Source organism: Cebus imitator, unplaced genomic scaffold (genome assembly GCF_001604975.1).
Source record: "Cebus imitator isolate Cc_AM_T3 unplaced genomic scaffold, Cebus_imitator-1.0 Scaffold347, whole genome shotgun sequence".
Classification (NCBI taxonomy): Eukaryota; Metazoa; Chordata; class Mammalia; order Primates; family Cebidae; genus Cebus; species Cebus imitator.
The window spans coordinates 762,276-782,950 of NW_016107662.1; the positions used below are offsets into that span (position 1 = coordinate 762,276).

At 37.7% G+C, this 20,675-nt stretch overlaps 1 protein-coding gene across 1 annotated transcript in view; it reads left to right on the forward strand.

Annotated features, from left to right (window-relative positions):
• Nucleotides 1–20,675, forward strand: part of CRB1 (crumbs cell polarity complex component 1) — a 222,629-nt gene that overhangs the window by 70,933 nt on the left and 131,021 nt on the right. Inside the window, exons 3-4 of the mRNA XM_017506056.2 lie at nucleotides 11,787–11,982; nucleotides 15,135–15,274. Coding sequence (XP_017361545.1) covers nucleotides 11,787–11,982; nucleotides 15,135–15,274 — 336 coding nt within the window. The remainder of the gene's footprint in view (nucleotides 1–11,786; nucleotides 11,983–15,134; nucleotides 15,275–20,675) is intronic.

The following is a 20,675-nucleotide window of genomic DNA, read 5'->3' on the forward strand; positions in this document are numbered from 1 at the left end:
TTGACTTGCCAGAAATCTTGCTAAACATTGTTATGGTTATTTAATGTTATTAATCAGAGCAGGAAGTCATCCAGCCTCTCCTTATTGCTTTGGGTTGTTAAACAGATTAATAGGAGGAGAACCTACTGTATATCTATCACTATAATGAAACTGAATACTCTCATTGTTCCTCATTGTTCAATGTTCCTCATTGCTCTGACACTTGTGTCACCAACTAGCACTGATAACTGTTGTATGTGATATACATAAAGAGCCCCAAAATAGCATATATAATTCTTATTTGAAAGAAAAATATTATGCATAGAGGCCTGTTAAGCATCAAATACATTGAATGGAATCTGAAATTTAAGACGATGGTCTGAAGCCAGACTACCATTATTTCCAAAGAGTGGGCTCTGCAGATAACGAGAAAGGCATTCAGAATGGTTTATCAATGCTTTGCTGCTGCATGGTGTGCTCCCTGCCCACTGTAAAGAGTGATGAGGACAGCGTCAGAGTCAAGATCTGTTCCATCCTGATAGCATATAATGCATATTATCTTGTGGCATAGAATGTTAACATGAATCTCTGAATGCCGAAAGATGCCAGTTGGAGTGCAAAGTCTCTAAATACTGATCAGAAGTTTGGGGAACAATCATTCTGAAACCATAATATGTTTTAAACATTTGCCAAAGCCACACATTTGAATTTTGGGCCTTGGATTTATGGCCCAGGCTTGTATAAACACTGAGAAACTCTGTTGTGGCATACAATTTGCCTTCCTGGAGAGATTATTCCATAGCTGTGACTTGATTATTCATGCATTCAACATTTATTGAGCATTTTCTATATTGAATAATATGTGTTAAGTGCCACAGATATTGGTGTTAAAGGACAAAGACTTTGACCTCAAGGAGCTCACAATTTTGTAGATAAAATAGAAAAATAAGCAATTGAGGACAATATATATAGACATTTATATTAAGGGGAATTTCGAGAGCACAGTGGAGCACCATTAGAGGCAAATGTAAGTGAGTAAGTGTAGTTTCCAGAATCATGTGATGTACAAACTGGATATTTGGGAACTAATTGGAGCTGGCCTGGGGGAGTAGGGAGTGAGGATTGGGGCATTACAAGTACGGGGAACACCTATGCGCAGACTAGAGTCGCGAGAGACAATGGAGATTTGAGGACGCTGCTGTGGGTGGCACCAGTAGAATCCACATCGTTTAGAAGCTTCCACTGCATCAGAAGGCAATTGTGCTTTATTTCAGAAACAAGCAGATAGAGGGGGGATGCTGTCAAAAATTTAAGCAGGCAATGGTATAGTCATATTTGTACCTTATAGTGATCACATTTCTATAGAAATGTAGAGAGTGATTGTGAAAAGAGAAGTCAGTAGAAGTGAGAACAGATGAGAGATGATGTGGGTTGAATTAAGGTCACAGCAATAAGGATGGCACTTTAGATCCATATCTAAGAGAGAAATGATGAGATTTGATGACTAACTAGGATATGGGGAATAGTAGCAAATAAGGTGATAACTCCTAGAACTATGGCTGGGATGACCTGGATGATAATATTATTCACTGAGAGGAGAGTTTTGGCAGGCATGGGAGTGGAGCATATCAGCACGGGTGCGGAGAGGAAGGTTATCGTGTATTTGGAATTGTGGAGTGATTCCTGTATTCGGAATTGTGGAGTGATTCCTGTATTCATCCATTTTCACTCTGCTAATAAAGACATACCCAAGACTGGGTGATTTATACAGGAAAAAGGTTTTTACTAATTCACAATTCCACAATTCCACTTCCACCGGGTTCCTCCAACAACACATAGAAATCCAAGATGAGATTTGTGTGGGAACACAGCCAAACCCTATCAACACCTGTGAGAAGACTGAAGAAGACATTCTACAGATAGTATCAGGATGATCTGGGCCAGATGCAGTGGCTCACACCTGTAATCCCAGCACTTTGGGAGGCCAGAGCAGGCAAATCACTTGAGGTCAGGAGTTCAAGACCAGCCTGACCAACATGGCGAAACCCTGTCTCTACTAAAAACACAAAAATTAGCCAGGCATGTTGGCATGTGCCTGTAGTCCCAGCTACTCAGGAGGCTGAGGCATGAGAATTGCTTGAACCTGGGAGGTGGAGATTGCAGTGAGCCAAGATAGCACCACTGGTGACAAAGCGAGATGAGTGAGACTCCATCTCAAAAAGTAATAACAATAATAATAAGTGTGATCTGGTCTGAAGATACAGGTTGCTAATGTACTACATTGGCTTATGTGAAAATGTCACAGGGAAAAATCTTCTTTCTGATTTCTGTTAGAATGATCACCTGCTTCTCTATCTATAGTCTCGTTGCAACTACAAATAGATAAACCAAACATTTCTGTTTTTCATAATGCGCCTTTAATCCCATGGCTTTTGCTGAAACTTGGCATTTATTCAAATGGAGATTACTTTCCACACAATCTTTTTAAAGAGTTCTTATCTCCATGATTCTCAAGGCCAAGAGGGAAGATTGGGTTTCTTGCTGAAACCACTGTTCCTATGAGTCCACTGGTGGAATGTTTAACATAAGCTTTAAGAGGATGACTTCACTGGGTGACAAGTGGGAAGAAAGCGTTCCGGACAGAGATCAGTGTGTACGAAAATTTGGAGTGGTCGAGGTATATGGTAGGTTTGAAGGAAAGCAAACAGTCTGGTATGACATACAACTAGCATATAGAGTGATGGCAGAATTTTAATGGGAAATAAAACAAAACATTAAAAAGGTTAAAATAAATTTTCACTTTACTCAAATGTGGTTAGAAGCCATTATTGGAACTGTATGGACCATGCTTTGGGAATTTTGTGAGCTTCTTATTCTCAGTCACCTTCATCTCTATTCCACTACAACCATGCAAGGAGCCATTTTCAAGTTAGACCCTAGCGTCATTCAAACCTGCTTTACAACCAAAATTATCACCGCATCCTGAGGCTTCTCATTTCCTTGCTTCCATTGAACTTTTAGCAGGACCTCAGTTGCCTGGCCTCTCCATGTCCACACCCTCTCTCGCTCCTTCTCTGTCTTGATGTCTCCCCAACAATCACAGGCTCCATGGGAAGCATCTGGGATGTGTCTGTCATTGCTCTCTAAACCTTCTAGTTTTTGACCTTCTACTTTCCAGTACTGGAAAGCTCCATTTTTCTACCTTCTTCTCCTCTAGCTGTAAGGTTATTAATCGACCTCAAGTATTTATTACCTAATTTTAGCTATATATTTACTATTGCTCTACTGCTTTTTCTACATTAATTGTTGATTTTTTTAAAAAATCATATTTGATATACTGGTTGCTCCCAAATTTTTCCCATCTCTAGATTTTATACTCCGAGCAATGCCATTTATATTTATTGATAAGTGAATTTAAGGCTATTCTAAATTCTCGTTTAGAGTTGTCTTTGCTTCTAATCACTTTTCAAACATTTTTCATTCTACTACCCTAAAGAATTAAGGAAAGAATGCAGGAAATGACAACACGCTGTAGGTAATGCCTACCATTGGTGTAGCATTTACCATAGCCAACCTCAGTGTTATTAGTGACAGAGAAGAGCTCAGTCCTGGATGGTCTATCTAAAAATTTTACGTTCTTTCCACTTTTCCTTGACAAACGGCAAAGGAAAAGGGGACGAAGGAAAGAAACAGTAGCAGGTACTGTTTTTACAATTCCTTAGCTCATCTCAGTCATTTGAGAAAACGTGTGACTGCTCTGCATGCGTTTCAACAAGCACGCTCTAAAAGCTATCTTGTTTCCATCCATCCGGGTCTTCTGAAGTTTCCTCTTCTCTGCCCTTCTGTGCTATGGTGGCTTAAAAATTGTGCGGCCTGATGTCTTTCCAAAATTCTAGAAGAAAAATGGGGACACTGACAACCTTTCTCCTCAAACTATAACACTCACGTGGGGTTGTAGCCAATTGCCAACTCACGGAGGGTGGATCAAGAGTATGGGACTTTTACCCTTGCTTTGTTTTTTGGCTCTCTGCTTTTCTGGTCTCACTTAGGGGTTGAACCAAAATCTGAACAGTTCTGCTTGTTTGAGGATTTCAGCCAAATATTTCTCATCTTAGGTCTGTATCTAAATCAAGATTTCATCAAGAAAAAACAAGCCGTTCTGTAAAGCTCAGGTATAAAGAGTTTAATATAAGAATTAAGGGCTTTTACACAGAAGAAGCTATACAACATAATTTACATAATGCAAAATGAAAATGTGTGGTCTCTTGTTCAAATTTTTCAAGTGATAGCAGAACATTTAGCCAAACTTAGAGTCTGTTGTGGGTTGAATTGTGTCTTCAAATTCCTATGTTGAAGTTCTAACTCAGTACCTCAAAATGTGAACTTATTTGAAAACAGGGCTATTGCAAATGTAATTACTTAAGAGAAAGTCATACTGGAGTAGGTCGGGCCCCTAATCCAATATAACTAATGTCCTTATGGAAAGGGGAAATTTGAACACAGACACATATACTAGGAGAATGACATATGAAGATGAAGGCAGACATCGGGGGGGATGCTTCCACAAGGCAAGGAATGCCAAAGTTTGCTAGAAAACCACCAGAAAACTAGGGTAGAAACATGGAACAGATTCTTCCTCACCACCCTCAGAAGGAACCAATCCTAAAGACATCTTGATGTCATCTTGTTGCCTCCAGAACTGAGAGGAAAACCAAGCAAATGAGTACAAGCTCCTTCTAAGCTCAGGGCACTGGATGATTGCAAAGGTAGCATGCTCATAAAACCCATGAAGCTAGCTCTGCTTGGACATGTTTGGAATAGATGAGGAAAGGAAATCAAAGAAGTTGCCAGCAAAAGTCTTAGCTCAAAACACCAAAGTAGGAGTTTTTAAAAGGCTCCTATAAAGGTGCTGTAATTCTGAAGAATCTCTGAGAATGTTCAACTATCCCATCTTACAGAGTTAAAATTGGTGGTTCTCTAAATACCTTAGGAAGCTGCCATGAATCACACCTGCCTGTGTGTGAGACTGGTCAGAACAATTTCCACAGAATCATAGCTTCTCTCCTGCCTTCTAAACCTGGAAGTCCCTCTCGTTGGCAACTCAAACCATGAGCTGTCTAGAGAAGATTTGAGAAAATGTACTACCTGGCATCTCCTCCTTGAAAGGATGTCTTCTTAGGAAGGAGTGATAACCATGCTGATTTGATAATAAGATAATCCAGGATACTTGAACTGATGCTTCTTGCACTTAAAGGTCACACTCTAGGGTCACTTTTGTTGAGTTCAAACTGGCAGTTTCTCCCCATGGTATCTTTTGAATAGATGCCTAGGTTACAATGGGGAATAGGAAATAGGGCAAGAATGGCCCTGGTCCTTCTCGTACCTGAGGGATATAAGGTGAAGATTTTCACCAAGGGGGACTCTCCTCATATCAGTTAATACAACCTTGCTGTAAATAAAAGGAGAAAAGGAGAATGATTTTGTAAGGAAGAAAGGAAAAGAGCTAAGAAGCCTTTTCCTGGAATCCAGAAAGCACATTGTCAAGAAAACGAATATGAAATGGGATAGCTTCTTATCTTAAATTAATTATCTGTTCTATAAAAAAAATGAGCACTCTTAGATTATTTATCACAGATATTCTTTCTCTATCAAAACCAGTGAATTTGGGAACATCATCTAATTTCACTTTTTACTTAGTACTTTAGAGAAAGGCATGTGATTTCAACCCTTCTTTGAAATTATAATTCTAGAAATATTTGGTTGCCAGAAAATTTCTAAACTTTTCACAGTTAGTGAAAACTGGGTAGTTCAAAGTGGAACTATCCCTGACTATCAGGAATTAGCAATCTGATATCTTAGGTGACTGTGATGGTTAATATTAAGTTAATATTAAGACTTGATCAGATTGAAAGATGCAAAGTGTTGTTTCTGAGCATATCTGTGTGCCTCTGGATGCTGCTAGTGAGATTAACACTGGAGTCAGTGGACTGGGAGAGGAAGAACTACCCCCAGGAGGACCCACCTACAGTGTGGGCGAGCATCATCCAATCAGCTGCCAGCCCAACCAGAAAAAGCAGGCAGAGGAAGGTGGAAGAAGCTGACTTGCTGAGTCTTCAGGCCTTCATCTTTCTCCCATGCTGGATGCTTCCTCCCCTCAAACATCAGACTCCAAGTTCTTCAGCTTTTGGACTCTTGGACTTACACCAGTGGTTCCCAGGGGCTCTCGAGCCTTCACCCATGGACTGAAGGCTGCACTGTTGGCTTTCCTATTTTTGAGGCTTTTGGACTCAGACTGAAACACTACTGACTTCTTTGCTCCTCAACTTGCAGATAGCCTATTGCAGGACTTCACCTTGTGATCATGTGCGTCAATTCTCCTTAATAAACTTCCTTTGATGTATACATATATCCTATTAGTTCTGTCCCTCTAGAGAGCCCTGACTAATACAGTCGCCTATATTTATGTATAAATGTCACTGCAGATATTACTGCAGTCTTACTAATAATGAGTCACCAAAGTTCCTGAGGTCAGAGAAATATTTTTAATCCTGTCCTATACATTTTTTGGGGGGAATGAAAGTTCCCCACATCCTGTAAGTTTTTGCCACTACCCTTCCTGTTTTCTTTTTTCCATACTTAACTATTAACCAATTCCAACAGAATTTTGATGTATGGATGAATTTTTGTGATAGAATTTCACAGTAAAATTTTTCCATTTCTTACTGTAACTACATCCAATTTCTATTGCTATATAGGGTTATAATGACATAGTGTCATACTTAATAACACCAGTCATACAATGAATGTTTCTAAATTTAAGGGACCACACAGTTCAGGCACTTTTTGGAAAGTTGATTAATTGTGTATACTTAATGGCTGTAGGCACTTGGCAGCAAATATCCAAATAAAAATGAAAAATCGTAGTCAGTTATCCAGATGTCTTATTCGTGAAGCCAAGTATCAGTAAATGCAAAAATATCTGAATGATGGTCTGGACTTTTATCACTTGTTATCTGGCTATTTTGGCATAATGCAGACATAGACCAAATCACTTTTGTCTATTTCTATAGCAGTAATAAACTACAATAAGAATTATGAGGTAAGCAATGGAAAGAATAATCAAATAAGTTACTCCAAAAGTAAATAGTTGTTTGAATTGCAATTGCAGTTAAACTATTGATTCACATTCCTATATATGCACTAGGCCCACGTTAAAGTCAAGGTATTTGAGCTATAACATGTAAATGGAGCTGCAATATTTAAAATGTATTTCTTATGCATTACGAAGTAATATATAAAATGCATATATATAATACATATATATGTAGTATATAAAATGCATATATAAAATGAATTTATGGATTCCTAATTAATTTATGGATTAAAATGAATTTATGGATTTTATTTTAATTATCAAAGATAAAATTTAGAAAAACATAAACAAGTTTTTTTTTTTTTGCATTTTAGGTTTTGGGGTACATGTGAAGAACATGCAAGATTGTTGCATAGGTACACACATGGCAGTGTGATTTGCTGCCTTCCTCCCCTTCACCTATATCTGGCATTTCTCTCCATGCTATGCCTCCCCGACTCCCCACCCCCCGCTGTCCCTCCTTATTTCCCCCCCCCACAGACACCAGTGTGTAGTGCTCCCCTCCCTGTGTCCATGTGTTCTCATTATTCAACACCCGCCTATGAGTGAGAACATGCGGTGTTTGATTTTCTGCTCTTGTGTCAGTTTGCTGAGAATGGTTTCCAGGTTCATCCATGTCCCTACAAAGGACATGAACTCATCGTTTTTGATGGCTGCATAATATTCCATGATGTATATGTGCCACATTTTCCCTGTCCAGTCTATCATCGATGGGCATTTGGGTTAGTTCCAGGTCTTTGCTATTGTAAACAGTGCTGCAATGAACATTCGTGTGCACGTGTCCTTATAGTAGAACGATTTATGATCCTTTGGATATATACCCAGTAATGGGATTGCTGGGTCAAATAGAATTTCTATTTCTAGGTCCTTGAGGAATCGCCACACTGTCTTCCACAATGGTTGAACTAATTTATACTCCCACCAACAGTGTAAAAGTGTTCCTATTTCTCCACATCCTCTCCAGCATCTGTTGTCTCCAGATTTTTTTAATGATCGCCATTTGAATTGGCGTGAGATGGTATCTCAATGTAGTTTTGATTTGCATTTCTCTAATGACCAGTGATGATGAGCATTTTTTCATATGTTTGTTGGCCTCATGTATGTCTTCTTTTGTAAAGTGTCTGTTCATATCCTTCACCCACTTTTGAATGGGCTTGTTTGTTTTTTTCTTGTAGATCTGTTTTAGTTCTTTGTAGATTCTGGATATCAGCCCTTTGTCAGATAGGTAAACTGCAAAAACTTTTTCCCATTCTGTTGGTTGCCAATTCACTCTAATGACTGTTTCTTTTGCCGTGCAGAAGCTGTGGAGTTTGATTAGGTCCCATTTGTCTATTTTGGCTTTTGTTGCCAGTGCTTTTGGTGTTTTGGTCGTGAAGTCCTTGCCTACGCCTATGTCCTGAATGGTTTTGCCTAGATTTTCTTTTAGGGTTTTTATGTTGTTAGGTCTTACATTTAAGTCTTTAATCCATCTGGAGTTAATTTTAGTGTAAGGTGTCAGGAAGGGGTCCAGTTTGTGCTTTCTGCACATGGCTAGCCAGTTTTCCCAACACCATTTATTAAACAGGAAATCCTTTCCCCATTGCTTGTTTTTGTCAGGTTTGTCAAAGATCAGATGGTTGTAGATATGTTGTGTTGCCTCCGAGGCCTCTGTCCTGTTTTGGTACCAGTATCATGCTGTTTTGATTACTGTAGCCTTGTAGTATAGTTTGAAGTCCGGTAGTATGATGCCTCCTACTTTGTTCTTTTTGCTTAGAATTGACTTGGCTATGTGGGTTCTCTTTTGGTTCCATATGAAGTTTAAGGTGTTTTTTTCCAGTTCTGTGAAGAAGGTCATTGGTAGCTTGATGGGGATAGCGTTGAATCTGTAAATTACTTTGGGCAGTATGGCCATTTTCACAATAATGATTCTTTCTAACCATGAACATGGAATATTTCTCCATCTGTTTGTGTCCTCTCTTATTTCGTTGAGCAGTGGCTTGTAGTTCTCCTTGAAGAGGTCCTTTACGTTCCTTGTTAGTTGTAGTCCTAGGTATTTTATTCTCTTTGTAGCAATTGTGAATGGCAGTTCGTTCTCGATTTGCCTGTATTTAAGTCTGTTATTGGTGTATAGGAATGCATGTGATTTTTTCACATAGATTTTGTATCCTGAGACTTTGCTGAAGTTGCTTATCAGTTTCAGGAGATTTGGGGCTGAGACGATGGGGTCTTCTAGATATACAATCATGTCGTCTGCAAATAGAGACAATTTGACTTCCTCCTTTCCTAATTGATTACCCTTTATTTCTTTTTCTTGCCCGATTGCTGTGGCTAGAACTTCCAGTACTGTATTGAATAGGAGTGGTGAGAGAGGGCATCCTTGTCTGGTGCCACATTTCAAAGGGAATGCTTCCAGTTTTTGCCCATTCATTATGATATTGGCTGTTGGTTTGTCTTAAATAGCTTTTATTATTTTGAGATACGTTCCATCAATACCTAGCTTATTGAGGGTTTTTAGCATAAAGGGCTGTTGAATTTTGTCAAAGGCCTTCTCTGCATCCATTGAGATAATCATGTGGTTTTTGTCTTTGGTTCTGATAAACAAGTTTTAAACCACCAGTTTAGCTTTATATGTTAATACTTCACAGAAAATACAGATAGGTAAAATATCGAAGGACATAATCCATTGTCATATAGGGAAGGGCACCACAAAAAAGTGAATTGACAAGAACTAGACTAGAAGGAGACAAAATTGTGGAAACACTGACATTTGCCAGCTGTGTGACACAAGCAAGTCAGTGAAGGTCTTTGAATCTCTCTTTTTCTATACCTATAAATATAAGGAGCTAAATAAAGGAAGGCAAGTGAAACTGCCTTGTCCCGCCCATCTATTTGATCGGTATTCAGAAAGGGCCAGTTTTCTCCAAACAAAGAGCTCTATGAAAATCCACATTGACCAAACATTCCTGAATGAGCATACTTCACTTTACATACAGTCATGATAAAACAGTGTCATTTTAGGGGTAGCAATTTTGCATCTTATAATTACTGAGTACTAACACATTATTGTTTTAGTAGCTATATCTGTTGAAGATAGTTATATGAAGAAATGTTTTAAGAGTTTATTTTTGTCTTTCATACACTCTTGAAAAAATAGAAATATATATATATATATATATATATATATATAATTGTTTCATTTTATACAGGAGAGATTAAAACATTAAACATTGCTGAAAAGAATGTTACAAAAGAAAAACTAGAATGAGAACCCAGGTGTTCCATTGGCCAATTCCATGATCTTTTATTTGACCTTGGTTATGCCAAGTAAAACAACTATGGAAAATCTCTTTCACAGACTGGGTAAGAAATAACCATGCCACAGAGAAAAAGCCATTTATCTAGAAACAAGTACTATTGTAAAACTTTCCATTTTTACAGACATAAATTTAACTTTTAAGTTTTTCAAAAAACAATCAAATTTAATATGCTGGCTTCTCTTTTATGTTGGGTATTTGTAGAATCTAATAGCAGTTGTAAATAATCAATGGTGTTAGACTATCCTGCTGCATTTTCTGTCAAGGAAAATCGGCACGAATCAATCAAACTACTGACTTCTGAGTTATTTAAAAATCTTTCAATATCATTTTAATATATAATTTATTATTTGGGATTAGAAACATAAATAAAGATGGGTAAGTATAAATATTCCTCCTTTTGTGTCTTTTAAAACATATGCAAATGTGATTATTGTATATCAAATACTATTTTGACATTCAATAAAATAGTTTGTTATTTCAATATTACTACAACTTGTATAAATCATAAACTTCTTTTGCTTAGCAAATAATACTTAACCTACTAATTTGGGGGTAAGAAGTATAGTTTTTTTCATGTAACATTATCTTAAAATGAACTGTTAATAGCTTCTAATGATGCCATTAATTATATTGTCACAAGTTTTTTGTATTTAAAAGTAGTATTTTACAAAAAGAAAAATTAAGATAAAAAAATAAGCCCTTAGATAAATAACTGCACATCCTATATGTACAATAAATTTTTTGTGGGAAAAAAAAAGGGTTTCTTCTCTAGCAAATACTTAGTATGTATCAGGTACTATTATAAGTACTTTCGAACACATTTAATTATAATAAGGGTCCCCTGAGATAATTGCAACTATTGTCATTTTTCATGTGAGGAAGCTGAAACATGGAAAGGTTGAGAAACTTGCCCAAGGTCATACAGCGATTAAGTGGCTGTGCCAAAATCCTGGCCCAACTGTCTGGCTTTGGAATCTGAGCTCTCACCCACTATTCTCTCTGCTGCTTTACTAAATTAAGTGGTAAAAATAATGAAAAAACACCAAACAGCCACTTTTAGGCTTCCAACAAAAGTGCAGTTAACAATAAACTTTGTTCTAAAAATGGCTTATTTGTTTTCACCAACGAAACACCACAAGCTGTTGCATGCAATGATTCTTTGTAACAGCTGCTCTGCCTTGTGCAACTTCCCACACGCACACCAAAAGTTACTATCAATTACAATTCAGGGGGAAAATTATTTTGGGTAACAGAACAAATTGACAAATACTCTAGTAAACAAAGCATTGCCAAATTGCTAAAATATGAACACTTTACTAAAACTTTTTCTGTTTTTTCTGTGCTGACTTTTTTAAAAGGTGTAAACTGTGAATTGGAAATTGACGAATGTTGGTCGCAACCTTGTTTAAATGGTGCGAGTTGTCGGGATGCTCTGGGGGCTTATTTCTGCGACTGTGCCCCTGGATTCCTCGGGGATCACTGTGAACTCAACATTGATGAGTGCGCCAGTCAGCCGTGTCTCCATGGAGGGCTGTGTGTGGATGGGGAAAACAGGTACGTTTTCTCTGGCCTTGGGTGATTGGCTTAGAACTCCCTGACCAAGAATTATGTTACCATTCTGGTGAATTTAGAGCTCTCACATTCTCGGCTTAAAATCCGGGGGTAACTCTATACATCCACAGATGAAAACATTCAGATTTCACTAAAAAAGATAACCTTTGGAGACCATCTGTCTCAAGAGGGAAGATTTTACAAGTCATTCTTGTAATAGTTTAGAACTGCTTATCCTATGGAAAATAGCCAATTTTTCAATTCCACGAAATAAACCTGCTGTAGATAGAAAAGGTGCAAAAACAAAGCTGGAGGTTATTCTATATGTGTATTTAAGGTTGTATCTATATGTCAAGGATATAAATCAGGTGACAACAATAAATCCTTTAAAAATGTTATATAGACCATGTTGGAAAGGGCGGTGATACTTAATTACTTATATCTTGAATTAATTTCCATGTGTTTGGGGAATTGGCTGAGTACTTTTGAGAAGGCATAATGGTTAGAAATAGCTATGTGATTCTGCATCAAACTGGTCTGTCATTGGCTTTCGGGCAAAAAAGAACAGCAATAAATTACATCTCAATATGATGACTATAATAAACGGTGTAACAGTAATTAAGCTCATATAAAACACTTTAAAAAGAACTTTCTGGTACTTATTTAAGCCACAATATACTGAAGAACTTTCTAGTGCTTATTTAAGCCACAATACCGAGTTATAAAATGCTTAACAATTTTTAACAAGATTAGCACTTAAAATTATCTTGCTTGATCCTTCAACAGCTCAGTGGAAGGCAAGATGCATATTAATGTTTCCGTATGACAATAAGGAGTCTAAAGTTTAGGGAAGTGAGAAGACGCCCACGAATTCACACAATTAATTCTCTGCAAAAGAGGACCAGAATCCAGGTTTCCTTTATTTAGTAAATAAGACATAATTTATCTCAAATCTAATTTCAAAGTGAACAGAGTCAAACGGAGAGCAATAAAAGGCACACATGCATCGAATATTTGCAACAAAATAATAGATTTTTTTTTTTTTTGAGATAGAGTCTTGCTCTGTCACCCAGGCTGGAGTGCAGTGGTGTGATCTTGGTTCACTGCAACCTCCACCTCCAAATTCATCAAGCAATTCCCCCTCAGCCTCCCGAGTAGCTGAGATTACAGGTGCCTGCCACCATGTCCTGCTAATTTTTGCATTTTTAATAGAGATGGTGTTTCACCATGTTGGCCAGGCAGGTCTCAAACTCCTGACCTTAAAAGACTCCCCTGCCTTGGCCTCCCAAAATGTTGGGATTACAGTTGTGAGCCACTACGCCTGACACTCAAATTTTAAATAGAACAATGTGTTGTACATTCTTTTGTAAAATATAAAATATAACTTTTAATAACATTTTGTGTTTTGTTTTTGACTTTTAGTTGTACCCCAATAATGCTCTAGGGTAGTAAATCAACATTCCTGGAGACAGGTAACTAGCCAACACAAAGACAGACAGACCATAATGGAAGTTTCCACACAATACCTCCAGAGGAAAAGGAGGCTCACCCTCCATACTTCACTGTTTCCAAAAAGCATCAGATCCAAAATGACACATGTTTTGATTCCAATGGAAATGTAAACCAAAACAAGGCTGGAACTTTGCTACCTTTTATTCTCCTCACTTGAATATGCCATGAATAATTTCCTTATTGGACCATTATTTCTTATTGCCTAAATGTTGAAATTATAGTGATAAGATCAACTCAAAACAAACTAACTTTATTTTCCCACAAAAATTTAAAATGTTTGCTATGAGATATATGGGAAAAAAAAAAAAAAAAAAGAGAGAGACCAAAGGAATTATGCAAATGGAGCTTCTAATTCCATGAACTGAAGTCCGCAACCAGCCAGCCAAGCCCTTTGAGTACAGTGTTCTTGTCGCTAATGTTTTACCAGTACTCGATATTTAGTAGGTTTTTTGAGATGGAGTCTCACTCTGTCACCAGGCTGGAGTGTAGTGGTGTGCAGTCTCGGCTCACTGCAACCTCTGCCTCCTGGGTTCAAGCTCTTCTCCTGCCTCAAGCTTCCCAAGAAGCTGGGACTGCAGGTGCATGCCACCATGCCCAGCTAATTTTTGTATTTTTAGCAGAGACAGGGTTTTACCATTTTGGCCAAGATAGTCTCAATCTATTAATCTAGTGATCCATCCACCAAAGCCTCCCAAAGTGCTGAGATTACAAGAATAAGCCACCATGCCCCGCCTTTTAGTAGGTATTTTTTAATTGAACAAATGGATTCGTGAATAGATTTCTAACAACACATATGAAGATTATAGTCACTTATAACATTTGCTTTGGTGATAAAAACACAAAGCCATAGCGAAGAGGACTCTACCTGCTTTATAAATGCATAGGTATTGTTTTCCTAAGACCCTCATTTTGCCTAAGCTGAGTGTGCAGGTCTATTTTTTACAATACTAAATCCTTGAGGAGACCCACATCTAAATTAAAAGTCTCCTCAATAAAATTAACAACTTTCTTCACTAGATTTGTATTTTGGGACTATTTGATAATTCCACTCAATCCCTGAATAATTAGAAATAGCAAGGCTTAAATATTCTTGCAATCTAAAAATAAGAAAATGTCATAAGTCACAATTCACTTAATGAAGGCTTTTCCTGAGTTTTTCATAATTTATCGTTTCCCTTCTCATATGGGACCTTATTAATGGGCTCTCTGTATAACAGAGTGCCATGATGGTATAAATCATTCTCTACCACCTTAGAAAAATTAACAATTTTATTAAGTGCTATTTAGTAGCAACATATTTAGTACATTTGGATACGTGGGATACTGTGTTTATTCTTTACATGCATACTTCATTGTCACAGTAACTTTGAAACATAGGTACTATATTCAATTTATAAATAAAGAAACTTAAGTCAATAGTCATGGTTTGCATAAAGATGTGCTTTAAAATTTTTTAAAGATAATAAGACATTAATATGAAAATACATCATGCGTTCAGTCCTGTATAGCTAATTCCCCATAGTTTTGGGGGTAGTAAGACTATGCTATGGGTCTTGGGTTGATGGACAGATGAAGAAACAGTATAAAGATATCTGATCTCAATATGACCAACAGCTGACATGAAAATTTCATTTACTCTCCAGATATAGCTGTAACTGCACGGGTAGTGGATTCACAGGGACACACTGTGATACTTCGATGCCTCCTTGTTGGTCAAAACCTTGTCACAATAATGCTACATGTGAGGACAGTGTTGACAATTATACTTGTCACTGCTGGCCTGGTAAGTGACAAAATATCTTCCACCAATTTTTTTTTTGTTTTGCTTAGAATAGAAACATATCACTTATAGCAAATGAAACTAAAAATTATTGTTAAATGTTTTAAATCAATTATTTATTCTAGCTATTATTATTTAATTTTATTCTTTAGTGCTCACACAAACTTACTGCTATACTAAATGCTGTCTAAAGTAGATTACCAAGCTGCCCAATGAGGAACAGAGGAGAAAAAAAATTAATGGAAAGATGAAATTCAGCATGATCTTCACGGAGAAAAATTCACTGGAAGATACTTTCTTTTCTTGCAAGATGCTCTCTGATATGGCAGGAACATATAGAAACCCATGAAATAATATTAAACTATTAGGAACTTGTATTCTCTTAGGTATTTGTAATGTAACAGGTTATATTTGTTAATATAATAAAAAGTTAATTATATATAAACCATGACTAAAGTTTACATATAGAGGATAATTAGACTTGAGTGTAAAGGTGATACAAGAATCAATAGAAAACAGTATGTGACATTTGTGTTACATTAAGGCCATAGGTAAATATTGATGCTAATTTTGGTTAACCAACTGCCTGACATACAGCTTTACACTGCATACTAACATTTTGGTCAATGACAGGCCGCATATACGACTGTGGTCCTGTAAGACTGTAACGGAACTGAACAATTCCTGTTACCTAGTGATGTCATAACTGTCGTAACATTGTAGCATTGCTCACTACCCATGGGATCGTGGTGGTCCCTCAGGAAGTATTCCAGAAGAAGGCATTGTTGTTATCTTAGGAGATGACAGCTCCATGCACGTTATTGCTGCTGAAGACATTTCAGTGGGACAAGATGTGAAGGTAGAAGACAGTGATATTGATGGTCCTGACTCCATGTCGGCCTACACTATGGTGTGTGTTTGGATCTTGATGTTTAATAAAAAGCTTAAAAGTTTTAAAAAAAATTGAAAATAGACTAAAACATATAGAATTAGATGTAAAGAAATTATTTTCTACGGCTGCATAATGTGTTTGTGATTTAAGCTAAGTATTATTTAAGATTCCAAAGGTTAAAACATTTGAAACAAGTTCTAGTACATTACGGTTAGTTTATTATTGAAGACAGAAAGTTTTCTAATCCTAGAGTAGCCTCACTATACAGTATTTATAAAATCTACAGTAGTATCCAATAATATTCTAGACTTTTATATTCACTCATTACTCACTGACACTCAGAGCAACTTCCAGACCTTCAAGCTTCATTCATGTTAGTACCCTACACAGGTGTACCACTTAAAAAAATTTTCATACTGTATTTTTACTGTACTTTTTGTATGCTTAAGTATGTTTAGATACACAAATGCCGTTGTATTTCAATTGCCTATAGTATTCAGTACAGTAAAGTGCTGTCCAGGTTTGTAGCCTAGCAGCAATAGACTATACCCCAAGCCTAGGTATGTAGTAAGCTATAACATCTAGGTTTGTGCAAGTACACTTTATAATGTTTACACCATGATGAAATTGTGTAATGACTTATTTCTCAGAACACATGTTTATCTTTAAGTGATGCATGACTATTTTTTGAATCTAATTCTTGTTAGGATTTTATTGATAAAAATAAAAGATACAGTATCGCCTCTCTCTTCTTGCTTTATTTACTTGGAAAATGATAAACATAATTACTCAAGGCCTAGTTTTATAAGTTTACTGATCATCTGTCTCTCTCTCACCACTAATTTTATTGTCTAAGAAAATGATAATTCCGTGGTTGAAAAGGAAACATGGAGACTAGAGTCAATCCAATCAGTATCAGCTTCTGCTTGAAAGATGTCCTACTGCCTAAGACACGTTTGATATCTTTGGTTAAATATACTTTATAGGAAAAATAAATGAAAATATATAAGGAAGTTTGGGATGCTATGGCTTGGGAATTTATATATGGTATGTCTTCCCACCTCCAAGTAATGAATGAGGAGTATTGGCTATCCTTTGCTCATCAACTTGACTTAAACACTGAAAATTTTCCAAACTATGTAGTTTCATGTTCTTGCCACCAACCAACCCTCATGAAAGGTCTCTGTCCAGAAGCAGAGGGTGGAGCGGATGATTTAGGAGTAGGATATATTCCCCGTTTATTAACGGAAGGAACTCGAGTGAGTTTCCTCTTAATCTTTTTCCCCATCGGGAAAATAAGGATCAAAATACTTCACTTGTAGTATTATTATGAAAAGTAAAATTCATACTGAATGGGCAAAAACTGGAAGCATTCCCCTTGAAATGTGGCACCAGACAAGGATGCCCGCTCTCACCACTGCTATTCAATATAGTATTAGAAGTTCTAGCCAGAGCAATCAGGCAAGAAAAAGAAATAAAGGGCATTCAAATGGGAAAGGAGGAAGTCAAGTTGTCTTTATTTGCAGACGACATGATTGTATATCTAGAAGACCCCATCGTCTCAGCCCCAAACCTCCTGAAACTGATAAGCAAGTTCAGCAAAGTCTCAGGATACAAAATCAATGTGCAAAAATCACATGCATTCCTATACACAAATAACGGACTTAAAGAGAGCCAAATCAAGAACAAACTTCCATTCACAATTGCCACAAAGAGAATAAAATACCTAGGAATACAACTAACAAGGAATGTAAAGGACCTCTTCAAGGAGAACTACAAGCCACTGCTCAACGAAATAAGAGAGGACACAAACAGATGGAGAAACATTCCATGTTCATGGTTAGGAAGAATCAATGTCGTGAAAATGGCCATACTGCCCAAAGTAATTTACAGGTTCAATGCTATCCCCATCAAGCTACCAATGACCTTCTTCGCAGAACTGGAAAAAACCACCTTAAACTTCATATGGAACCAAAAGAGAGCCCGCATAGCCAAGTCAATTCTAAGCAAAAAGAACAAAGCGGGGGGCATCACACTACCGGACTTCAAACTATACTACAAGGCTACAGTAATCAAAACAGCATGGTACTGGTACCAAAACAGAGATATAGACCAATGGAACAGAACAGAGGTCTCGGAGGCAACACAACATATCTACAACCATCTGATCTTTGACAAACCAGACAAAAACAAGCAACGGGGAAAGGATTCCCTGTTCAATAAATGGTGTTGGGAAAGCTGGCTAGCCATGTACAGAAAGCAAAAACTGGACCCCTTCCTGACACCTTACACTAAAATTAACTCCAGATGGATTAAAGACTTAAATGTAAGACCTAACACCATAAAAACCCTAGAAGAAAATCTAGGCAAAACCATTCAGGACGTAGGTGTAGGCAAGGACTTCATGACCAAAACACCAAAAGCATTGACAACAAAAGCCAAAATAGACACATGGGACCTAATCAAACTCCACAGCTTCTGCACAGCAAAAGAAACAATCATTAGAGTGAATCGGCAACCAACAGATTGGGAAAAAATTTTTGCAGTTTACCCATCTGACAAAGGGCTGATATCCAAAATTTACAAAGAACTAAAGCAGATTTACAAGAAAAAAACTAACAAGCCCATTCAAAAGTGGGCAAAGGATATGAACAGACACTTTACAAAAGAAGACATACGTGAGGCCAACAAACATATGAAAAAATGCTCATCATCACTGGTCATAAGAGAAATGCAAATCAAAACTGCATTGAGATACCATCTCACGCCGGTAAGAATGGCGAACATTAAAAAATCTGGAGACAGCAGATGCTGGAGAGGATGTGGAGAAGTAGGAACACTTTTACACTGTTGGTGGGAGTGTAAATTAGTTCAACCATTGTGGAAGACAGTGTGGCGATTCCTCAAGGACATAGAAATAGAAATTCCATTTGACCCAGCAATCCCATTACTGGGTATATATCCAAAGGATTACAAATCGTTCTACTATAAGGACACGTGCACACGAATGTTCATTGCAGCACTGTTTACAATAGCAAGGACCTGGAACCAACCCAAATGCCCATCGACGATAGACTGGATAGGGAAAATGTGGCACATATACACCATGGAATATTATGCAGCCATCAAAAACGATGAGTTTGGGTCCTTTGTGGGGACATGGATGAACCTGGAAACCATCATTCTCAGCAAACTGACAGAGGAGCAGAAGATCAAACACCGCATGTTCTCACTCATAGGCGGGTGTTGAACGATGAGAGCACATGGACAAAGGGAGGGGAGCACTACACACTGGGGTCAGTTGGGGGGAAATAGGGGAGGGACGGTGGGGGGTGGGGAGCTGGGGGGGGGATAGCAGGGGGAGAAATGCCAGATGTAGGTGATGGGGAGGAAGGCAGCAAATCACACTGCCATGTGTGTTCCTATGCAACAATTTTGCATGTTCTTCACATGCACCAAAACCTAAAATACAATAAAATAAATAAATGGGAAAAAAAAAAGAAAAGTAAAATTATAAAAATAAAGCCTGGAACATATTAAGCACTCAAAAAAGGGCAACTGCGTAGCAAGTTCTACACCAAGAGGTGGAAATTATGTATGAGGGCAGGACTTTGTAATGGAGTCAGGCAGTTAAGAACATCTACCTCAAGAAACCCGAGTGTATGTTCCATTCATTCATTCATGGGTTCCATCACTTAAGCCACAAGGATTTCAGTAGCTAATACAATAGAGATCTGGGAATCAAAAACGTATGGTTCTTTCCTTCAAGGAGCCTAAATTCCAGTAGAGAGACATAGGTCAACATCTATAGTACAATTTTTGGTACAATAAGAGACTATAACAAATTCTGTAAAAATGAATAGAGAAGTACAGAGGTAGCGTGACCAAAGGCACCATTTTAGATAAGCTAAAGATGACTGAGCAGGTTCCATAAATGTACTCACTAGCTGTGTGACTTTGAACAAATTACTGCTCTGATCCTCAGTTTCCTCATTTATAATATCCACAAGATAGAGTTGTTTCAGAGATAAATCCAGTAACATATATAAAACTCCAGGCTTATCCTGGACCACAGTAAGCACTAAATAAAAGTTAAATGAGTATCAAAATTATGAAGTCGCATAGTCCTTTACTTAAGAAATGGAGAGAGGAAGGCAAAAAAGAAAGAAAGGAGCAAGAAAGGCGGCAGGCGCACACAGAAAAAAGCACGTCCTGCGGGGAGCAGTGGGTCACACCGGTAATGCCAGCACTTTGGGAGGGCAAAGCAGGCAGATCAGTTGAGGTCAGGAGTTCGAGAGCAGCCTGGCTAAAATGATGAAACCCCATCTCTACTAAAAATACAAAAAAAGAAAAAAATTAGCTGGGTGTGGGAGTGCACGCCTGTGGTCCCAGCTACCTAGGAGACTAGAGGCAAGACAGTCACTTAAATCCGGGAGGCGGAGGCTGCAATGAGCCAAGATCATGCCACTGCACTGCAGCCTGGGCAACAGAGCGAAACTCCTACTCAAAAAA